We start from the raw sequence: 19,400 nt of genomic DNA on the forward strand, positions 1-19,400 counted from the left end.
TCAATTTAAAGGCAGCTATTTCAGACCAGCTGTTTCGTAGAAGGTCCAAATGAGAACAAATAATATGTTTAAATTATCAAAATCATGAAATGTGCATTACGGCAAACATTACAGTATAATGATATGAATGTAAACGCATTATAAATAACCGCTATTAATAATAAATTGATTGATGATTACGTTAAATCAATGTAGAAAAATGTATGCTTTAAAACTAAGATTATGTCTAACAATCTTGTTAATCGCTTGGATAAACTTGATTAATAAACGCAAAAATTTCATTTCAGAGAAGGCGAACAATGAAATTATACTTTGAGTAGCATTTAAAACAATGCATAATAATTATAAGTATCTTTTCTTAACATTTCTACAACACTGCACATGGAAGCAGCGCATGGCGCTAACTGATGTTCAGGTAACTTAAGTTCAAAAAGATTAACCAGGTATACTGTATGAAGTAATTGCAAACTAAACAACATCTGTTTTAGCAAATCAGATATTGGCGATAGTACCCAAAAGAACTCTTCTGAGGTTCCTGGATATTTAAATTTTCAATACACCGACTTTATAGTAAAAGTTGTGTTTAAGAAACTTTTTACATAAGAAAATTTCCATTTGATTAATATTTTTATTAGTCGTATGTAAAACAAACAGTGGAATTGCTTAATAAATTACATTGCCCTTGTAGGGCTACAAAAAATTGTTTGATTGAACTCAAAATTGCTCCTTTGCACGGAAATCTTTAGTAAAAGGCGAAAGATTTGTTCGTGTATGCAAAGGAGCAAGAGTTGACTTTTCTTAATTAAGAATTTCTCTTCATAAATTATATTCTATATGAATATTGGGTTTTGCTACTGTTATGAGATATGGTATGATATTTACATACTAATAATTTATTCGTAATGCATTCCATTCCATTTCATATGAATTACTTATTCAGCAAGCAATTTTTTTCAGATTAAGAATAGAAGGCTGTATTTTGAAGATCAAAAAACAGTTTAATAAAGCTTTCAATTTAATAATAAAATGATGTTTGTCCATATTTAGAAGTGAAAAAAAGCTAAAATGGACACTGTCCGTAAAAGCTAAATAATTGATTTGATACGATGCAAAAAATTTGTTTCACAGTTTTTTATTTAAATCAAAGCCTTACAAACTCGACAGCTAACAATCAATCCAGAACACAACGTTTAGTTAAATACTTATTCGATCATTTTGTCGTTTATTGCCCATTTGTCAAATTCGTTTTCACTCAAAATAAAAATTACTTTCAATATTTTTTTATCGATGAATATAATTTAAGAAATAAAGGTTATAAATTTTCCAAATAAAAAATCATTAAAAATGCAGCAGGAATTGACAACAAGACAGACAAACACGTCAGCATTAACAAACAATGGTAATAAACAGTGGAACTGGTACCCATGACAAATGAAATAATAAAACAAAACAGCTGAATTAACTGTCCGTTCGACCCAACTGACCAGAAGCAGAACAATTATGTCAGCAAAATCCTTGACGTGACCAGAAAAATAATAAGCATTGTTTAGCAGACAATTCGTGTAGCGTGATGTAAAACTTTATTTTTGAATTTATTTCTTCTTACATTGTTATAAAATCTTTAAATAATATACATATTGCAAACAAGCAATTAATCAGGTAATAATAACAAAATTTATTATGTCAAGCTTTCTTTTTGCGTAATAACAATTAAATTATGTGAAATAACTAAATTTTCCATCGCTTGGCGGCAGCTTCGCATTTCACACAGGATTGCACAGTGGGTGACAAATTCAAACTCGGTATTTGCGCCTGTAAAAAACTGATAGATATTTAAAATCACTTGATAAAATTAACAATTAAAACTACAAACCTGCATCTGGCTTAGAAAATCATCCATTTCAGACTCCACGGCAAAACTTAACAACATCTGCGTAACACTCTCGGCTCCTTCTTCTACAATATCCTGAAAAGAGAGATGGAAAAGAAAATTATTCAAAAAACAAATCCAAGCTGCTATATTGTAAAACTTGCCATCAAAATACAAGCGAATTTGGAACATTTGTACAAACAACGAATTTCATCAAACGAAACAATGCAAAGTGTTCGAACAAAGTTGACGGTGCTGCTTTCTTGTCCAAAAAACAAATAATTATCAGTAATAAGAGCACAACACGCCACCAAATCATGTTCATTTGATCCAACAGTTTCCTGAAAAAAAATTTATCAGATGCATTTATAAAAAATCCAATAATAATAATAATAATAAATCAAGCAAAACCCCCTCAGAAATGCAATGCAAAATAGCGTTCATCCATTGCATTGCTTCGTGTTTCGTCGCGCAAGCAATTTGTATTGTTCCTGAATCGACAGAAAGAAGCATCTCGAAAGCGAATTCGTAATCATCTAATTCCACCTCCCTGCAACCGGACACGTCTTCTCTTTATAAATAGATATTTTGAAAAAAAAGAAATTATCAAAAAGAAAAAAACATCAATATAATAATTACTTGAACAATGGAACTTACTTTAGATTATAAACGCGTTTCCCAACCTTGCAGCTGGAATCTTCAAATCTGTACAACTTTTGACCTCTGGAAAATTGAATTGTGGAAAAATTAATTGAATAAAAAATTCATACAACAATTCACCACACCTCAGCAAAAAATAATCTTGAACCCATTCAGCAGGCTTTTGCCAAACCCGTAATTTGGCCATTTCTCTCACGTAAAGGTAACCACTGCGTCCAAGAGTGGACACAATTGAAGAAGCGTTGTCCACTTTGGGACACCAATAAATCAGCGAATAATGATGTATAGACAGTGGTGTCTAGAAAAAGTCGTGAAATCCCCTAAACTTCGTGAACAGTTTTCATTTTCATGCAAATTACCGAAGACAGTTCATTGGTCATCCACTTGGTCAAAGTCACTTTTTGTGAATTGGCATCGATTACAATGCTCGGTGAAACATCTTGGCTAGATTTCTGACGTCGGATGGTAACTTCCAAAGCGGAAATTATTGTTCTAAAAAAGAAGCACTTGTACAGTCAATGTCCTGTTTTTTAAGCATTAATCATTAATGTGTTGTGCTAATAAACAAAAATATTAGTTTTTATAAAATTCTAAAAAAACAAATTTACAAAATAAACTTAAGAAAATAAAAATTTTCATAAAATAAATAAATAATGTTTGCCTGGTCACTTGATGACTACAAGTGCAGATGATGAACGGCTCTTTACGTTCACGAAAATAAAATGAAAACAGTTGCGAGTTCAGACCGACCGAAATGTAATCAATGCTGCTCAAAGGTGCACCAAATTCAGCTAAAAAGCGCTGCTGCGTTTCCGTATCCGACACCCGACTGACCAAATAAACAGCTCTGTTACTCAGCACCAAATAACGAACAGCCGATGTACCCTTGTTATGATCAAAATATACACGAAACATCTACAGAAAATAATTTAAATTTTTCAAGTAAAATAAATTTGCACTATTTTAGAGGAAGAAATAAATCAATGCCCGTCTTTCCAAATTATAAAATCAATATATACTTTGTAAAATTGTTCGTCACTTTCGGTAAAAATGTGAACAGCCAATTCAACAATTTCACCACTTTCCAACCTGAATAAAACTTATGCATTGGAAAATAATGACAATAAGTAAAAATTATTACATCACTTCACCATCTTGTAAATTCGCCATCTTCACATTTGCCACCGCTTCCCCCGTGTGATTCAGCAGATTCGTCCGATTTTGCTCATCTGCCCCTTGATTCTTTTCACAACTGCTTCCACTGAAACTATCCGAATATGTAGTCAGCACATCCGAGACACTTTCCAAATGATCCCATATTTGACGTTCGAAATCGCTTCGTCTTGGAGTGGAATTGTTCTCCAATTCTGCAACTGGTGAATGCTGACCACTGTTCCCTTTCACCAGTGGTGAAGCAATTTCCGTTGCTGTGCAATCATCATCATCATCCGACGATGTCTCACTTTTACACTGACTTTCCAAATAATCAAACGCCATCTGAATTGCCATCTCATCATCAACAATGTCAACATTTCTTAAAACATACAAATATATATATATATATATATATATATATATATAGACATGTTCCAAATATTATTTCAATAATACATAACACAGTAATTTTTTTTGTTTTCACTAACTCTGCATTCTCGGTACTATTCCATCTGTAAGATGAACCATGTTGAGTTTCATCTGCATCTTCTAATCGTTTGCTTCGTACTGATTCATCAGCGATGTTCATCTTCTCTTGAAATGATGAAATACTGAGTGGTGAAGGGCAAAATGGAAATTGATCTTCGCCACTACGCAAATGATTCTCCTCTTGAGACTCTTCTTCAATAACCGGGGCTGAAATTTTCACCTTAGTTCTACGCAGCTCAGTGGACACTTCGTCCTGTGTCGAAGAGCAACCATTTTCCAAAATGTACAACAGCGCATCTTCACAAATCTCGAAACTGTTCACAGTTGCATCTTCCGATGACCATTGTGCATCTTTGACGGTAATTTCTTGGGATAGTGATTCTTTTTGCAAAGCAACTGGACGAAAAGAATTTCGCTTGCTAATATTGTTCGCTTCGTTGGATGAATCAATTTTTCGCCCACGAATGCACAAATTTCCCGATTCACTTTCCTTATTCGAAGCCCAACTTCCCATTTCTGATGCCTGAAAAGCGAAAAATATGATGACGCAAAAATTTTTTTTAATATCGAACCGACCTCATCGAACAAAATTCCTTCAAGTTTCTGCATTTCGTTGAACATTCTGTCAAGAACCTAAAATAATTTTAAAAAATATTGTTTTTTATTCAAACAATATTGATCACGTTTGCAAAAGTAGCTTATTTACTAGATCGTCTAAAATTGGAGCACCTTTACAGTAAAATAGTTGCCTCCACTTTCTCGAAGATGAGAAACTTTTCAGTTGCCAAATTAAACTTCCATCAGCTAGAGATGAGCAAAGCCACAAGCGCACTATAGTAAAAGTTCTGAATCACTAAAAGCTATTTCAAATTAACTGCTTATACAATGAAATAACAATAAATCGATCACAAAGCAAATCACAAATAAAAAAATTATTATTCTCAATAAGTTGACTATTAAACTTTCGTAAAATTAAATTATAATAAAAAAATTAACAAATTATAATTTTCTATATATATATATATACATATACATATATAATTAAATAAACAATTATTCTACAAAAAGAAATAAATCAAGTAGTAACATTAATATCATCAACATATACTGCACATCACCATCAAAATATGCATGCACATAATTATAAGTTGTTCACAATTTCATACCAATTTTTTCAATCTGACAGATGTGTTTGTATAATTTGCAAAAATTTTTCAGCATAATAATTGCCAATTTCAAAGTATTTTCGTTAAAAATGGTTTAGTATTGCAAAAAATTAATTTAAGTGAGTCATTTATTGTTACCAAAATAATCATCCAGAGCAAAAAGCTTTTCGCACTTATCTACATGTTAAAATAAAGCAAAAATCATGCAAAGAGGCTTTCAGTTGTCATAACACAATTAAAAACAGTTTTAATACATTGAAAAAAAATATACTCCCTTACTACTGCATTTAGCAAAGTAAAAAACTCAGTTCGGTAAAAACAATAATAAATTCACTTATATTTTATTTTAAAACAGCTCGTATTGAATTTCCATTGAAATTCTCAAAAATTTTATTCAAAGCAACAAAATGAATGTAGTATATACCTCTATCAGTTCTACATTTTATTTTAGACAAACCAATCAGCTGATACCTAGGAATAAACTGACGCACAAAAGGCCAATATGTTTCGTCAGGATTCCTTAATCTGAAAACAAACATATCCATTAAATAAGAATAAAAAGGCAGTCTTGCTAGCGTAAATAATGTTTCGATGTTTAATTTGATTTCACTTACCCTGTCGATAAAAATAAATTTAACCCACGAATTAATTCTAAGACGTGCACATTGTGAAAAGATAAACGATGATTCTCACAAGATGAGGAACATGCAGCAGATTTGTGAACCTTAAATAGGAAATAAATGCAATATGTTTCGTAAAAAAATAAATCATCCATTACTTCATTTATGGAATCGAAAATAAACTTCTGCAATTTTTCACTACATGAATATTCTTCTGTCAATAATTGCGCATCATTTGAATCAAAAATTAAAGAATGGATATCAATTTTAACGGGTGGATGAACAAACATGGTAAAAAAAAATAAAATACTAAATTATTTGTGCCATTCAATACATGCCGCATAACAGTTGCCAGTCACGTTACAGTATCACTATATAATCATTAAGTAAACTGCTTCAATAATTACTGTATTTGCGTGTATAATATTCACAATTGCTGTATTTGATAGAAATGAACAGGCAGAGTTAACCTGACCATTTTCAGTATATACTGAAGAAATTGAATAATATTATTTCTAACAATTTTTTTCTTTCAGAAAAAGTAAACAGTTTTTTTAAAAAAATTTTGCAAACATATGGATGTACTTTACAAAATGAGATTTCATATGATATTTCAAGCTAATTCCATATGCTTTTTGAGTAAAACTGCTTCATCCATTCAAAAATTTTTATACTTTTTATCTATTAATATATTCAAACTTTTTATAATATAAGTAAAAAGTAATTGTTTAATTTATATAAAAAATCATCTTCTTTGCAAAATTATGGTTTTTTAACTTTAATAATAACTTTATGTATATAAAATTATTAATTTTTTGCTCATAAATAAATAATGATACTTTGATACTTCGAGAATTATAACTTGATTTTCCTCAAAATTTTGTACAAACTGAAATGCTTTCATACTTGTATTTATTTATTTATTTTAAGGGATTTACTGTTTGAACGTTGGATAGTTGTTTTATGCGATAAAATTAGAAGCATTTGCTTCACTGTTGTTGTTTTTTAATCGTTAATAAAATTTTATGTCGTTTAATGTGAAAATTTATCTACAGATGAATGTTCATGGAAGTTCGCAAATAACGAATCCATTGCACATTCAATGGAACCCACCGTGGAATCCAAATTGGTTAAGTGCTTCAAACGTACTGGACTGCTTCACCAATACATTAAATCCTTTCTACGATCCGAATTGTTTAAATGAGCAAGTCAGAATTCAGCGCTTGTCAAGTGAAATACTGAGGTTACTTTTATAATTTACAAAAATTACATTAATATTTAATAACTTTTTTTTGAAATTCTTTTCTAGCCGTGTTCATGGAGTGGAATACATTCTTTTACACGCAGCAGAACCATTGTTTGTTATTCGAAAGCAATACCGTCAACCTAACCAAAATGGTAATGAATAATTTTTTTGCTTTGTAAATCTTTCATGGATTTTGTGAATTTAAACTTTTATGAAATTAAAAAATTAGCAATAGTAAGTAAATGGTGGCATCACCTTATTTCAAGGGCTTTTTGTTTTATAAAAACCTGATTGATGTTATTGCGATTCTTTGTTATAAATTTTAAATTTCTGTAGTAACTCCTTTGGAGGATTATTATATCATTGGTGGAACAGTGTATCAAGCTCCAGACTTATCCTCTGTTTTCAACTCTCGATTGCAATCTGCAATCAGCAATGTACGATCAGCATTTGAAGAAGGTATCCGTTTCTTCAGTTATTTCAATGCAAAAGTGACTTGCGACTGTTTTTGCATTATAGCAAAATCCTATTACCGCTTTAATACTTCAGATGGATATTACTTTCAGTACAAAAATGAACCACCTGTAGAAAAGGGTAAGTTGTTTTATTAATTTTTATAGTATTAATTATAAATTTCAGTAGATACAAAGAAAGATGATAAAACAGGTGATGATAAGCGCGTAAGCGTTTTTCAAAAGTATCGTATGGATATGCTGTTGAATGAGTTGTCCGAAAAGTTTCCTCCGGCACTTTCGCTTGAAGAATCAAACGAAAATACCCAAGATGGGAAAATGACATCAAGTTGGTTAGCACATCATCATTGTATTATTTTTTATTTTGCTTTTACAGATGAGGAACCCCAAACAAGTGCACAAAGCAAAAATGATCAAATGGAGTCACCAGCTTTACCAGCTTCAAAAAAAATCAAATCGGATATGAATTGATCTAAATTTTAAAATACTGAGATATTATTAGATAACGCTTTTATTTTTAAGAACTTTAATTTTAAATATTGCCGAAAATTTAAGGAAATGAAGTTGAATATAGTCGTAAATAAAAAAACAAAATTACAGTATGCTCTTCTGAAATTTGCATTTGAAAATGAAACCGCGATATTTGAAGAATCAAAATTTTTGCTTGCATAAATTACTTTTCATGTTACGTATGTTGAACATCGTACTTTAAAGTTTCATAACTTTTTTTCTATATTTAATGATAAAACTTTAAGCATTTGCATTACTGTAATTTTACAATAATACTTAATTGTCTAATTAGAAGGGACTGTGGTAGGATTTTCTTGTTGGAAATAGAAGTTCACTTTTGATGTCAGACAAGAAGGGGACTCAAGCACCTGCTGAAACCGTTCAGTCTGATAAAAAGCCAAAACCTTGTTGTGCTTGTCCGGAAACAAGAAAAGCACGTGACGAGTGTATTGTTGAAAAAGGTCCTGATAGTTGCAAGGAATTAATTGAAGCTCATCGACGTTGCATGAAGCAGTTTGGCTTTGAAATCTGATTTGTACGCCGAATATGACTTCTGATAATTCGACGAAAGATTGCGAATTAAGCATTGCTAGAAGCGAATTAACACATTTGGACATATCCGTCAAACAGTTGATTCGATATATTCGAGGTTTCGAAGGCTCCAATTCGGACTTGGAACGTCTGTGCCTTCATTGCCGAGCTGACATATTTGCCATGGAACAACTTCTTGAAGATTATAAGCAAGTGTTGATGTTGAACAAAATCAGTGATTCTGACGCGGAAGAATTCAGATTTGTGACAACTTATAGAATTGAACTGGAAAACAATATTCAAAGTTTAAGGGAAGCAATCCTTGTTGCTTCGCAGAATGCAGATAATTACGAACGAGAACTCCTATTTTCGCGATATAATGATGATGCATGTACTGAAATTTTAAGAAAGCGAAGGATTAATGAGAAGAAGCGAAATGTGAGTGAGGCGAGACAGTTGCAATCTAGTTTAACATCACTGTTGGACAAAATGAATGATACTGTTCAACAAAGCGAATTAACGTTGAACAAATTAACTGCGTCTTCGACTGCACTCCGCGATGCTACATATGAAATGCACGGAATGTCATCATTGATTCACACATCTGGAAAGCTTTTGAAAAAATATAAACGAAGACAATTTAGTGATCGTTTTATAATTTTCCTATGCTTCGGTATTTTTCTGCTTAGTGCAGCCTACATTGTGAAAATTAGACTTTGGAAATAAAACTTTTTTCGCATGGCAAATTCGGTTGTAATTTAAAAATATCTTTACTGTTATTCTGCATAATACAATTTGTTACTTAGTATATATAAAACTAGCCCATGCCTAAATAGTACATTAATGTCGATTTCACTGAAAAGAAATTCGAATTTAAAATGCATTTTATTATTAAATCCTTATAATTAACATCACATAATAATACTATTTAACGGTTATATTATAGCGCAAAATTTCGGCTCAGTGGAAGCCTATTATAATTCGGGGGATAAATTGCCACATCGATATAGTCGCCAATTTCGAATTCCAAGTCTCCCAACATTTTACCATCATCTTCTCCAGGCTTACCAGCTGTCACACTTCCAATATCTCTCATTCTATACATAAGTCCTCGATAGTCTGGATACGCTGTAAAAACTGTTACTTAAATTTGTAGTTTTAAAAAGCAGCATAAAAATTACCAATAGCATAATCATATCTAGTTCCACGCTGTCTTGTTTCGGGTATAGCTTCACGAATTAAATCGCTTAATTCACCTAATGTACAATCTCGCCTAAAATAAAACTGTGCTACATACTTTATGTCTGCATGCTCTCTGCTTCAATAAATACCATGTGTATATCTGCACTTCGCTAGGTGGTAAGGAGTTTCTAGTGTAATCACGACAATAATTATGCCGTCCAATCGATGTAAAAACTCGCAATAAAAACGGGCATATCTAAATAAAAAATAAACATACATAACGAACAGAAAATCTGATTCAATCATAAAACAAATAATACATGGTTGTTCCCAAACAATAGCAAAACTGCTACCCTTTACAACAGTATAAATATAATAACAACAGAAGAATCGAATCGAACTGAAAAAGCATTCTAAGGCAACTTTCAAAATTTCTGATTAAAGTATTTTTCAATTTAACAAAATCATGATTCAATACAACGGTTTTCCAACCTTCAGTCAAATAAACAGTAAATTTCAAAATTTTACTTTTAAATCAAACATACTTTCTCTCTGTCTGATAACTTTGTATCAATCTTAGATGCAGTATCACTAGGATTCGGGTAATTTGCAATCATTTTGTTCAAAAAACATCAAAATAAGAATACAAACACGTTTGACATAGAACAGGAACAGTAAGAAATGATAAGCAGGTATTAATGACTACTATTAATTCTCTAAATTATGCAAATAAGTAAAATCATTTATAAAAACTTAAATATATTCATAATTTATTAGATATTATTGTCCATTTAATTAGGGCTAGAAAATAGCATCTAATTATTTTATTTGAGAAAAACTTTTTATGATGTAACTAGCAAATTTAAAATTTGCATATCAGTTTTTCCAAAACCACAAGCTCTCTAAACATTTATTCTGATGAGTTCGTTTGAAACTTGTTCAAAATAGAATTTATTTCGTGTGACTCAATGCTAACTTCTGCTTTCTAGATGATACTAAAACACAACGTTCCAAAAGTTTCACAGTGTTCTACTCATACGATTTGAAATTCTGACATAGTTTCAGAAATTATTTTGCATACAAAAACTTTCACTAAATAAGTAACAATAACTCAGACAACTGAGCAATACACAACTTTATGTTAAAATTTTTTGATATTATTTTTTCTATACATCTAATCTCAATCTTTATCTAAATCATAAAAAGCAAGCAACGCGAAGCAAGACAACATCATCCTAAAATTTGTTAACAATTAAAACAAAGCTATTTATTTCCTGAAAACATTTACAACATTGAGTAATATTATTAATCGCTTTTCCGCATTTTCGCAAATACGTTATTGTAATATTGACAATTCTAACGACGCCGCCTTCTACTGGGAGTAGAGACTTTTGATGCAGAAAACAATGGACCTCCGAACGTAAACACGGGATTTTGAATTGCTAAAAACAAAATTAATAAATTATTCGTAAAAATTAAAACAGATATAAACATTATTTTATGAAACTGAAAGAAACAAAAATCATAAAGTAAGGAAGTTATGCATACTTCCAATCGTTGGGTTAGCGCCTGTGTTGCATCCCGCATTCGGCGTTAAGGTAGAATTTGAGGCAGTAGTCGAATCTAATATGAACATTTTAAGTTAGAAAACTTACATAAAAATTAAATATACATAATTTTTCATTTTATTTAATACAAACATGCCAAAATATATGTTAACTTAATGAAATTAATGTCTCACTTGGTAATGAAGTTGAAGCTCCAAAACGAAACCCAGACGTTGGAAACTGAGAGTTGGTAAAATTAAAATTAGTAGAAATGATTGGAGAGCTGAATATTGTAGTGGAAGTCGTAAAAGGCACAATACTAGCAGAAGTAGAGGACAATGAAAGACTCACTGCTGCACTGCCAAAACAAAATGGCATTGGAGCGCTTGATGCAGCATGTGAAACACCAAGCTGAAATTAAAAATGTCGTAAAAATCGTTTGAATGTAGTTTTTAATATTTACAGAAGGTGTAACAGATGTGGTTACAGTAGTAAATGCGGACGTGGAACAATTTGACACTTGTTCAGAAACTGTAGTCCCATTTGTTGCCAAAAATGAGTTCAGCTGGAATGGTTTTTCAGGATCACTATCTTTCTGAGCTACAACAGCAGAGTCAAGCTGAGAAGGCTTAACTTCACTTAAACCATTCTCAGAAACATCATCTCCACTTAGTTTAACTGTTTTATCAAGAAGCGGCTTTTTCGCTTCTGATGCACACATGTCATCCACAATATCTATACGACCTTCTTTTAAAAATGGCCAAAGATTATATTTTTTAAAATTATCAGAGAAAGATTGATGTGGTCTTTTCCGACTGGATCCTTTCAGAAGATGGTTAAATGCCTGCTGTGAGGTCTCATCAATGACCTTAGAAAACTGCTTTGGTGATGGAGACCTCGAAGACTGAAATTAAATTAAATTTATTAAACAAAAAATAAAATCAAACTACAAATTTATCCAACCCGGCATGATCTGGGACTGCTAAAAACGGGTAATTTTAAGCGAACAGAAGTACACAATTTACGAGTGGCATTTTTCTGTTGAATTTTCAACGTGCTACTATTCAACTTTGAAGAAGCGGGTGATTTCGATCTAGATCGACTCTTTATTATCCGTTTTTCTAACCGGCTTTTATTACAGCAGCCACTGGGCGTCATTTTAGCTAATACCTATGAATAATAAATACACTTAACACAATTTTTTGAAAATAAAGCATCTTTGTTGCTGCTAACAACGGCATCTTTGATCTGGAATTTTCAACATTTTAATGAAAAATAGAAGAGAACTGCTTAGAAAGTAAATAAGATTGGTGTTTAAAAAATATATACTATAATGATAATAATAACAATTATCATTAAAATCATAAAATAACAAGAGCAAGACATTTCACAAATTAAAATATTTAAATAATTTTCTAACTTTAATTAACAGTCAAACTGTTAAACGAATAATTTTCAATGCATGAATCTCAATTTTTTATATAAACAAAAATAACACAAAAAAATAGAATGACGTTAAAATAAACACAGATAGCAATATAACAAAGCTTTATATAAACGTAAACCTCTCAATCAGTTAAAAACACATTTCAGAGATATAAAATTCACATGCAATGTCTAATATAAAACATTAAAAAAACATATGTCTATCTTTAAAATTATAAAGAGCTTAGTATAATAAAGTGGCATCATTAAATAATAACAACATATTAGGCCTCGATCGTAAGCTGCACATTACCAAATTTCGAAATGATCTGCCGCAAACAGAATGTAGCTGTAAAACTGAATAAATTTAAAATGTATGTGAATATACTTTGCATATAAATAAATAATAAGTTATGCTGAATCGATTTGAAATTTTCTAAACTTTTACATGGCCAAATATTTAAAATAGGAAAGATACTGTAATATAAAAAAGTACAATTTTTATTGAAGTTGAAAGATTTAATAAAATTTCGGTTTGATTTAATAAAAAAATATTTAATATGAATCTGTAGAAGTCAAAGGTTAAAGTCAAAGCTCAAACAAACTGTTATAACAACTCTTTGATATAATGTTTTTGTTACTTTCATATTTAGGTAAAAATATTTCTTAATTTTTCTTAATGTTGTCTATAATGATAATGTCATGTCACTTAATAATGATGCTTTAGTTGTATAAAAATTATGTCAATCATTTATGGAACAAACCTGCTTAAATACACGAAAGTAACTATTTTCTATTAATTTTTTTCATTCAAATTAATATCTTTTAATTATAAAAGAATCTCCTAAAACATTATTTGTCATTTTTATTTAAAAATTAAAAATTCAATTTAGAAGTTTGACATTTATTTTTCTAGAACCTCCAGCATACGACAATTCGAATTAAATTGAGCATTTATGATAAAGCCTGATCCAAATGTTATACTGTACTTATATACTGTAATGCTTGTATTATTTTTTGCTCATTTTATGTTTGTTATTCTATAAAAAATTTATTTTCAACAGATTTTATTTTATGTAAAATTTCACTTATTTATTTAATTGTAAGTTGAAATTGTAAATTATGTCAAATTATGTTTGTTATTGAGCAGATTATTATGTTAATAAAATTTAAACATAAGTTCATTTATCAATATAAGTTTGCATTTTCTTATTATGAATAATTTTATGAGTATCCTAACGTTTTTTAAACATATACTCCTGTTAACGTTTTGCGCACATTTATTTATATTTCAGAAAGTATTTTCGAACAGAAATGTTTAACATTTCTTAAATTATGACAATGTTGCATAATAGTGCAAGTTGTATAATTTTTTGCGCTTTCTGATTGTATTTTAATATTAATATTTATTTATTTTACGATAATTTTGTAGTTCTGAAATGGGAAAGTCAAAAAGGCATCGAAAAATGAAGTTTGGGAAAAGAAATAATGATCTAGTACGCTTTCATCAGTTATATGTTTTGATCCTAAGAGCTGTATTTGCAGGATGCTTTTGGAAAATCTGGCATGAAGGCTTTACCGAAAAATGACAGATTCATCACTGACCGTCACTCATCTCGTTTTGAAATATTTTACCGAGTAAGCTTGCATTCTGCATTTAAGCATTGTGTTTTCGCATAATATTATTAATATCATTTTTGCAATAAAATATTTGAATTATGTTTTATATGAGTTTACTTATAACGTGGTGATGATGCTTGTGAACAGCTTATGCTTTAATTTTGAATTTGAAACAGTTACTGAGTTACAGTTTTAGTCTTTCAGAAAAAGGAGTTCAACATTTTCAATTTTTGAATTTTAGTAAGGTACAGTTGATTAAAATTTTGAAATTATATTTTTATTATTCTTTTCTTGTTACCGTTTCAGTTGAACAAGATTTTCTGTTTAATTTTATTAAACTAAATTTATCAAGTATTTTTCAATTAAAGGATACAGTTGAGCAGGATTTTATTTCTTTGCTTTTTAATTTTAGAGTGTATATTATTAATAATAATATGTGTTTAACAGTTACATTTGTTGAAAAGCTATAAAATTTGACACTGAACATATTTATTCCATTCATGGCACTTAGTAGTCACTTTATGGCGTGCAGATTGTTCAATTTAATCATAATGACATTGATAATTTTCGAAGTGCACAGCTACCGGTTGCATTTGAAAATTTTAAACAGGTTTTGGGATGCTTTTATAGAAAAAGTATAAACTTTTGACAGATCGATTTGCTAATATACATTGAGTTTTTAATGCTGTGTAAATTGCTTTTATTTTCTATAAATATTTCTATATAACCTATTGGAAAAAGTTGGTTAGTGTTGCATGAAAAAAGTGAAAAGTTGGCTTTGTTTTTAGTCATATATTTGCTTCATCTGGTTTTCTTTATACATTTATATACTTTTAGACACAGGGCTTTATTCCTGAAGAAGAATGGGAACTGTTCTTGAAACATCTCGCTAGTGATTTACCTCAGTCATTTCGCTTTGTGGAAAATTCGAAGTGATTTAATATTGCATATTATTCAATCTTCAATTTGAAGTAATTTTTAATTTATATAGAGAAGGAACAGTGGCATTGCAGATTTTCAAAGAGAAATTTTTATCTAAAGTGACGAGATGCACAGTAGAAAATGAAGATGTTATAGTAAAGATTCGCGAAATAAACTGGTAAATTTCATAAAATGTAGTTCATTGCTATTTAAATTTTCTTAATTTTAATTATTTTAATTTTTAGGTATCCAAATGGTCTTGCTTTCGAAATTAATTTACCGAAAAAAGCTTTGAGGCGACAGACAGAATTGCAATCACTCCACAATTTTCTTGTCGTTGAAACTGCTTGTGTAAGTTATGTTGTGCCTACTTAATTATTAAATAGGTGCGTACTTTTAAAATGATTCAGGGCATACTAAGCCGTCAAGAAGCGGTAAGCATGATTCCTCCACTTTTTATGGATATCAAATCGCACCATTCGATATTGGATATGTGTGCTTCGCCAGGTAGCAAAACGGTACAACTTATTGAAATGCTGCATGCAGATGGAGAAGCACTTCCAAGTAATTTATGCACAATTTACAACACAATGTTTATGATTTTTTATTTAATGACGTTGTCCGAAATGAATAATAATTTGTTTAGGTATAAGATAATATTAAAAAAATATATTCTATTTAATGTTTTTCTTTAAATTCTATATCTAAGTATGATTGTCAGTTTCTTATATTGTATATTGTTTATTTAATAATTTTTAAATAGATTCTACTTTAGGTTGTATGTTTTACTGTGAAGTTTGTATTTAGTTTTGCATTCAACATTTTAACGTTAATAAAAGACATTTCAGTTTGACGTTTTTTTCTTTTTTTTTTCAAGCTGGCTTTGTCATTGCAAATGATTTGAACAATAAACGTTGCTATTTGTTGGTTCATCAGTCATTGAGACGTTCAAGTAGTCCGTGTTGCGTCATCACCAACTGCGATGCAAGTCAATTTCCAGATGTATTTATGCCCGATGTAAACAGTGAAATTTTTAAAGTTTTGTTTATCTTTGAAATGTTCTCATTTTAATATAGAAATTTGGAAAACTGACAAAGCTAAAATTTGACCGAATTCTGTGTGACGTGCCATGCAGGTGAGAAATGCAAATTTGATAATAAGCAAATAATATACATACTTATATGTGTGCTGATGTAAGCTTTTTTTTGTATTTTTAGTAGCGATGGTACTTTGAGAAAGAATTTAAATCTTTGGAAAGAATGGCATGTCAATCAAGCATATGCTTTGCACAGGTAAAAATTATTTTGCTGGGAAAAGATTAGTCGTTTTAATGTGAAATAATTTTTGTAGTTTAAATTGAATATATCTTGGAAAGGCAGATTGAAAAGACTCTATTAACGTTTTCTCGAATTAATCAAATTAATACTGTGTCTTTTTATTATTGAATTGATATTTTAGATTGCAAAGGAAAATTGTTGAACGTGGGCTTCATTTGCTTGCAACAGGCGGTCTGTTGGTTTATTCGACATGTTCCATGAACCCTGCAGAAGATGAAGCTGTTATTACTCAAATTTTAATTTATTCACAAGGCATGTGCATAAATTAAATTGAAAAAAATGTTTTTACATATATATATATATATATATATATATATATGTATGTATGTATGTAAGTAAAAAGTTTGCAATTTAGGAGCTGTCGAATTGGTGGATGTTGGAAATCAACTACCAGAATTAGTCCGTTCAAAGGGTTTTAATCACTGGAAGGTTCATAATATATTGAAGAAATTTGTTTATTCTACAGTTTAGTCGTTTGTTTTAAGGTTCTAGATGCTGAAGGAAATGTATATGCATCACCCGATGAAGTTCCAGATGAGCTGAAATCTAAAATTCACAATGGTCTGTTCCCTCCGGATGAAAATGTAGCAGAGAAGTTGCACTTGGAACGATGGTGAGATGTTTGTCTTTTTTTTCTTTAGTTTTGTTTAAAAGTTTAAAAATTTTACAATCATAGTTTGCGAATTTTCCCGCATCATCAGAATACGGGAGGGTTTTTTATTGCTGTGCTTCGAAAAGTAGGCGAATTTTCTTGGTCCACCGGAAACGAGGCTGAGGTGATGGTTCCAAGTGGACAAAATTTGAAAAGGTTTTAATTTTTAATAATTTTTATAAATTAGTTGTTTCTTGTTGTTTTCAGCTCGTCAGAACAGAATAGACGATATGACGGCTTTAAGGAAGATCCATTTGTATTTTTGAACGACGACAACAATGAATTAATACAGTACGGCCAGTTGTTGTTTCAATGTTATTAGGATTCTGAAAATAATTATGCATAAAATAATATTTTTTCCTTTTGGAAAACTGTCGATCAAGCAAGCGCAGAGTTGTTTTGCATTTTTTTTTTCATTTTGTCAGGGAATATTTTGGAATGGATGATCGCTTTTCTAATTTTTCGCTTTTGATGAGACAAAAAGAAGTTTCAAAGAAAGGTATCATTTATTTAGTGAATGAAAATATAGAACATTTCATAAAGAACAACGAACATCGAATTAAGGTAAGCATACAGGAATGATATGTAATAATTTTTTTTGTTACAGTTTGTTACTTTTGAAAGCTTTTCAATGAAACAGACATTCAGTTAGTTGAATTTTAAATTTATTTATTCAGCTTATTTTTATAATAATTGTTTGTTATTTTTGAAAAATAAAAAAAATCTCCCATTTTCAGATTATTAACGCTGGTTTGCGTACATTTAGTCGATGCAGTGTTTCAGATTCTGTTCGGGTTGATTTTCGTCTCGTTCAAGATGTAAGCATAATAACATGCGTTTCTTGTTTCACTGAGTTGATTTCTCGACTTATTTCACTTGATAAAAATTTCAACCTTTGCAAACACAGTGAGCGAGTGTATTTCAATTTCAGTAAAGAAAAATATTTTGACAAATTTGAATCTGTTGATTGATCACTGTGTGGAGGCTAGTTTGGATGAGTTAATTGAAATTTTATGCTTATGAGGTCGGTCACTTGGCATTTATTTGTCTCTGAGGGAAGAAGGCGTGTTGTTGTCTGAAATTTGAATTGATCATTCATTCATTCATTCATTTCAGACGTTGCTACTTATCAAGCGTGCAATTTTTGTTTTACTGTAAATGAAGAATGTCGCGTTCGAATTGTAGGGCCTACGTTATGTTATACCGTTCATGTCGAAACGTTTGGTGAATATATCCAAAGATGAGCTGTTGAAGTTGATCAAATCCAAAGAGAGCATCTTGTTGAAAGATTTATCTGACGAATTGCATTCACAGCTAAAACAGATTGGTAATCGATTTATTTTGTTTTTGTTTTGCAAGATGTTTCGTTCGTGGTTTCGGAACTTGAAAAATTAACCGTTTGATTAGGCGAAGGTAGTGCAGCGTTGGTGTGTGGTGCAGAAAATGCGAAATGTACTTTTCAAGTAGCCTCTTGGCTTGGCAGATGTTCAGTAGCGCCTCATTTGGACAAAGAAAATCGCGCGCATTTTCTATTCATGCTGGACGACCTGCAGGCAGCGTACGGTATGAATTTGTGATTTTTAAGTTCGATAAAAATTTGTTTCTTTTTTTCTTTAAAAATATTTCTTTAGATATGTGCAAAGGCAATGGAACAGGTGGAGTGGACACGAAATTGGAAGCTGTGGTATGAATTGGTTGGTGAAATGGAAGTTTTGTTTCATTCGAGGAAGCATTGTGTGTGTTCATCGTATCAGGCCAGATAATAATAGAAGAGATTTGTTTTTGTTTTTTCTTTAATGAGATTTGAGCGTTGTTTCAAATTGAATTGAGAATTGATTGCACAATATTTGTTCACTACTGATGTTTAAAATCTAACCGATAATCTTTCCTTGAAAAGTGTATATTTATTAAAAACTTTTTCCCTCTCAATAATTACTGTTTAATAAGGCGACAAATTTGCACTTTGGTGAATTTGTCCTGTTTGCATGTTGAAGTT

General features: G+C 30.6%; 7 protein-coding genes and 1 non-coding gene across 8 annotated transcripts; 4 read left to right on the forward strand and 4 right to left on the reverse strand.

The window, feature by feature from the left end:
* Positions 1–677: 677 nt before the first annotated feature.
* On the reverse strand, positions 678–791 carry Tsp_00412. The gene has a single exon. It is a non-coding gene; the product is annotated as a U5 spliceosomal RNA (small nuclear RNA).
* Positions 792–1,728: 937 nt separating this feature from the next.
* On the reverse strand, positions 1,729–4,783 carry Tsp_00411 (putative PH domain protein). Its single transcript, XM_003376160.1, has 13 exons — positions 4,751–4,783; positions 4,406–4,697; positions 4,174–4,381; positions 3,672–4,064; positions 3,550–3,619; positions 3,261–3,445; positions 2,890–3,022; positions 2,656–2,828; positions 2,528–2,593; positions 2,282–2,441; positions 2,095–2,211; positions 1,874–1,966; positions 1,729–1,812 (listed from the first exon to the last, which is right to left on the reverse strand). Exons 1-13 carry the CDS (start codon positions 4,781–4,783, stop codon positions 1,729–1,731), a joined length of 2,007 nt encoding a protein of 668 aa, XP_003376208.1.
* A 1,431-nt stretch (positions 4,784–6,214) lies between these two features.
* Positions 6,215–8,150, forward strand: Tsp_00410 (mediator of RNA polymerase II transcription subunit 6). The gene is made up of 7 exons (XM_003376161.1): positions 6,215–6,251; positions 6,891–6,907; positions 7,016–7,203; positions 7,270–7,358; positions 7,543–7,800; positions 7,846–8,007; positions 8,056–8,150. The coding sequence occupies exons 1-7, from the start codon at positions 6,215–6,217 to the stop codon at positions 8,148–8,150; spliced, it is 846 nt and encodes a 281-aa protein (XP_003376209.1).
* A 367-nt stretch (positions 8,151–8,517) lies between these two features.
* Tsp_00409 (conserved domain protein) lies at positions 8,518–8,721 on the forward strand. Its single transcript, XM_003376162.1, has one exon. The coding sequence runs from the start codon at positions 8,530–8,532 to the stop codon at positions 8,719–8,721; it is 192 nt and encodes a 63-aa protein (XP_003376210.1). The 5' UTR covers positions 8,518–8,529.
* Positions 8,722–8,735: 14 nt separating this feature from the next.
* Positions 8,736–9,446, forward strand: Tsp_00408 (putative vesicle transport protein SEC20). Its single transcript, XM_003376163.1, has one exon. The coding sequence runs from the start codon at positions 8,736–8,738 to the stop codon at positions 9,444–9,446; it is 711 nt and encodes a 236-aa protein (XP_003376211.1).
* A 148-nt stretch (positions 9,447–9,594) lies between these two features.
* Positions 9,595–10,519, reverse strand: Tsp_00407 (histone deacetylase complex subunit SAP18). The gene is made up of 4 exons (XM_003376164.1): positions 10,448–10,519; positions 10,052–10,158; positions 9,902–9,993; positions 9,595–9,848 (listed from the first exon to the last, which is right to left on the reverse strand). Exons 1-4 carry the CDS (start codon positions 10,517–10,519, stop codon positions 9,661–9,663), a joined length of 459 nt encoding a protein of 152 aa, XP_003376212.1. The 3' UTR covers positions 9,595–9,660.
* Positions 10,520–11,258: 739 nt separating this feature from the next.
* On the reverse strand, positions 11,259–12,607 carry Tsp_00406 (hypothetical protein). The gene is made up of 5 exons (XM_003376165.1): positions 12,413–12,607; positions 11,913–12,353; positions 11,644–11,860; positions 11,451–11,525; positions 11,259–11,344 (listed from the first exon to the last, which is right to left on the reverse strand). Exons 1-5 carry the CDS (start codon positions 12,605–12,607, stop codon positions 11,259–11,261), a joined length of 1,014 nt encoding a protein of 337 aa, XP_003376213.1.
* Positions 12,608–13,198: 591 nt separating this feature from the next.
* On the forward strand, positions 13,199–19,094 carry Tsp_00405 (tRNA (cytosine-5-)-methyltransferase NSUN2). Its single transcript, XM_003376166.1, has 20 exons — positions 13,199–13,248; positions 14,307–14,370; positions 14,420–14,512; positions 15,332–15,426; positions 15,486–15,593; positions 15,661–15,766; positions 15,826–15,979; positions 16,293–16,417; positions 16,492–16,550; positions 16,633–16,707; positions 16,874–17,008; positions 17,108–17,164; positions 17,219–17,347; positions 17,429–17,560; positions 17,612–17,704; positions 17,830–17,968; positions 18,142–18,222; positions 18,590–18,731; positions 18,812–18,967; positions 19,036–19,094. The coding sequence occupies exons 1-20, from the start codon at positions 13,199–13,201 to the stop codon at positions 19,092–19,094; spliced, it is 2,052 nt and encodes a 683-aa protein (XP_003376214.1).
* Positions 19,095–19,400: the final 306 nt, after the last annotated feature.

This window comes from Trichinella spiralis (genome assembly GCF_000181795.1).
Source record: "Trichinella spiralis strain ISS 195 chromosome Unknown Scfld4, whole genome shotgun sequence".
NCBI classification, from domain to species: Eukaryota; Metazoa; Nematoda; class Enoplea; order Trichinellida; family Trichinellidae; genus Trichinella; species Trichinella spiralis.

Bases quoted from the DNA above. Each gene is read 5' to 3' on its own strand.
- Tsp_00411 (XM_003376160.1), bottom strand. From the start codon at position 4,783: ATGCAGAAACTTGAAGGAATTTTGTTCGATGAG. The intron at 4,065-4,173 runs GTTAGTGAAAAC...GTATGTTTTAAG, and splicing joins AATAGTACCGAGAATGCAGA to AAATGTTGACATTGTTGATG. The intron at 3,446-3,549 runs GTATATATTGAT...TATTTTCTGTAG, and splicing joins GTGACGAACAATTTTACAAA to ATGTTTCGTGTATATTTTGA.
- Tsp_00410 (XM_003376161.1), top strand. From the start codon at position 6,215: ATGGATATCAATTTTAACGGGTGGATGAACAAACATG. The intron at 7,359-7,542 runs GTAATGAATAAT...AAATTTCTGTAG, and splicing joins CCGTCAACCTAACCAAAATG to TAACTCCTTTGGAGGATTAT. The intron at 8,008-8,055 runs GTTGGTTAGCAC...TTGCTTTTACAG, and splicing joins AGATGGGAAAATGACATCAA to ATGAGGAACCCCAAACAAGT.
- Tsp_00409 (XM_003376162.1), top strand. From the start codon at position 8,530: ATGTCAGACAAGAAGGGGACTCAAGCACCTGCTGAAACCGTTCAGTCT.
- Tsp_00408 (XM_003376163.1), top strand. From the start codon at position 8,736: ATGACTTCTGATAATTCGACGAAAGATTGCGAATTAAGCATTGCTAGA.
- Tsp_00407 (XM_003376164.1), bottom strand. From the start codon at position 10,519: ATGATTGCAAATTACCCGAATCCTAGTGATACTGCATCTAAGATTGAT. The intron at 10,159-10,447 runs GTATGTTTGATT...TTTTTTATTTAG, and splicing joins AGTTATCAGACAGAGAGAAA to ATATGCCCGTTTTTATTGCG. The intron at 9,994-10,051 runs GTATTTATTGAA...GTTTTATTTTAG, and splicing joins GAAGTGCAGATATACACATG to GCGAGATTGTACATTAGGTG.
- Tsp_00406 (XM_003376165.1), bottom strand. From the start codon at position 12,607: ATGACGCCCAGTGGCTGCTGTAATAAAAGCCGGTTAGAAAAACGGATA. The intron at 11,861-11,912 runs GTAAATATTAAA...TTTTAATTTCAG, and splicing joins CCACATCTGTTACACCTTCT to CTTGGTGTTTCACATGCTGC. The intron at 11,345-11,450 runs GTATGCATAACT...TTTTGTTTTTAG, and splicing joins CGCTAACCCAACGATTGGAA to CAATTCAAAATCCCGTGTTT.
- Tsp_00405 (XM_003376166.1), top strand. From the start codon at position 13,199: ATGATCTGCCGCAAACAGAATGTAGCTGTAAAACTGAATAAATTTAAA. The intron at 15,980-16,292 runs GTAATTTATGCA...TTTTTTTTCAAG, and splicing joins AGATGGAGAAGCACTTCCAA to CTGGCTTTGTCATTGCAAAT. The intron at 17,348-17,428 runs GTTGCACTTGGA...TTACAATCATAG, and splicing joins GATGAAAATGTAGCAGAGAA to TTTGCGAATTTTCCCGCATC.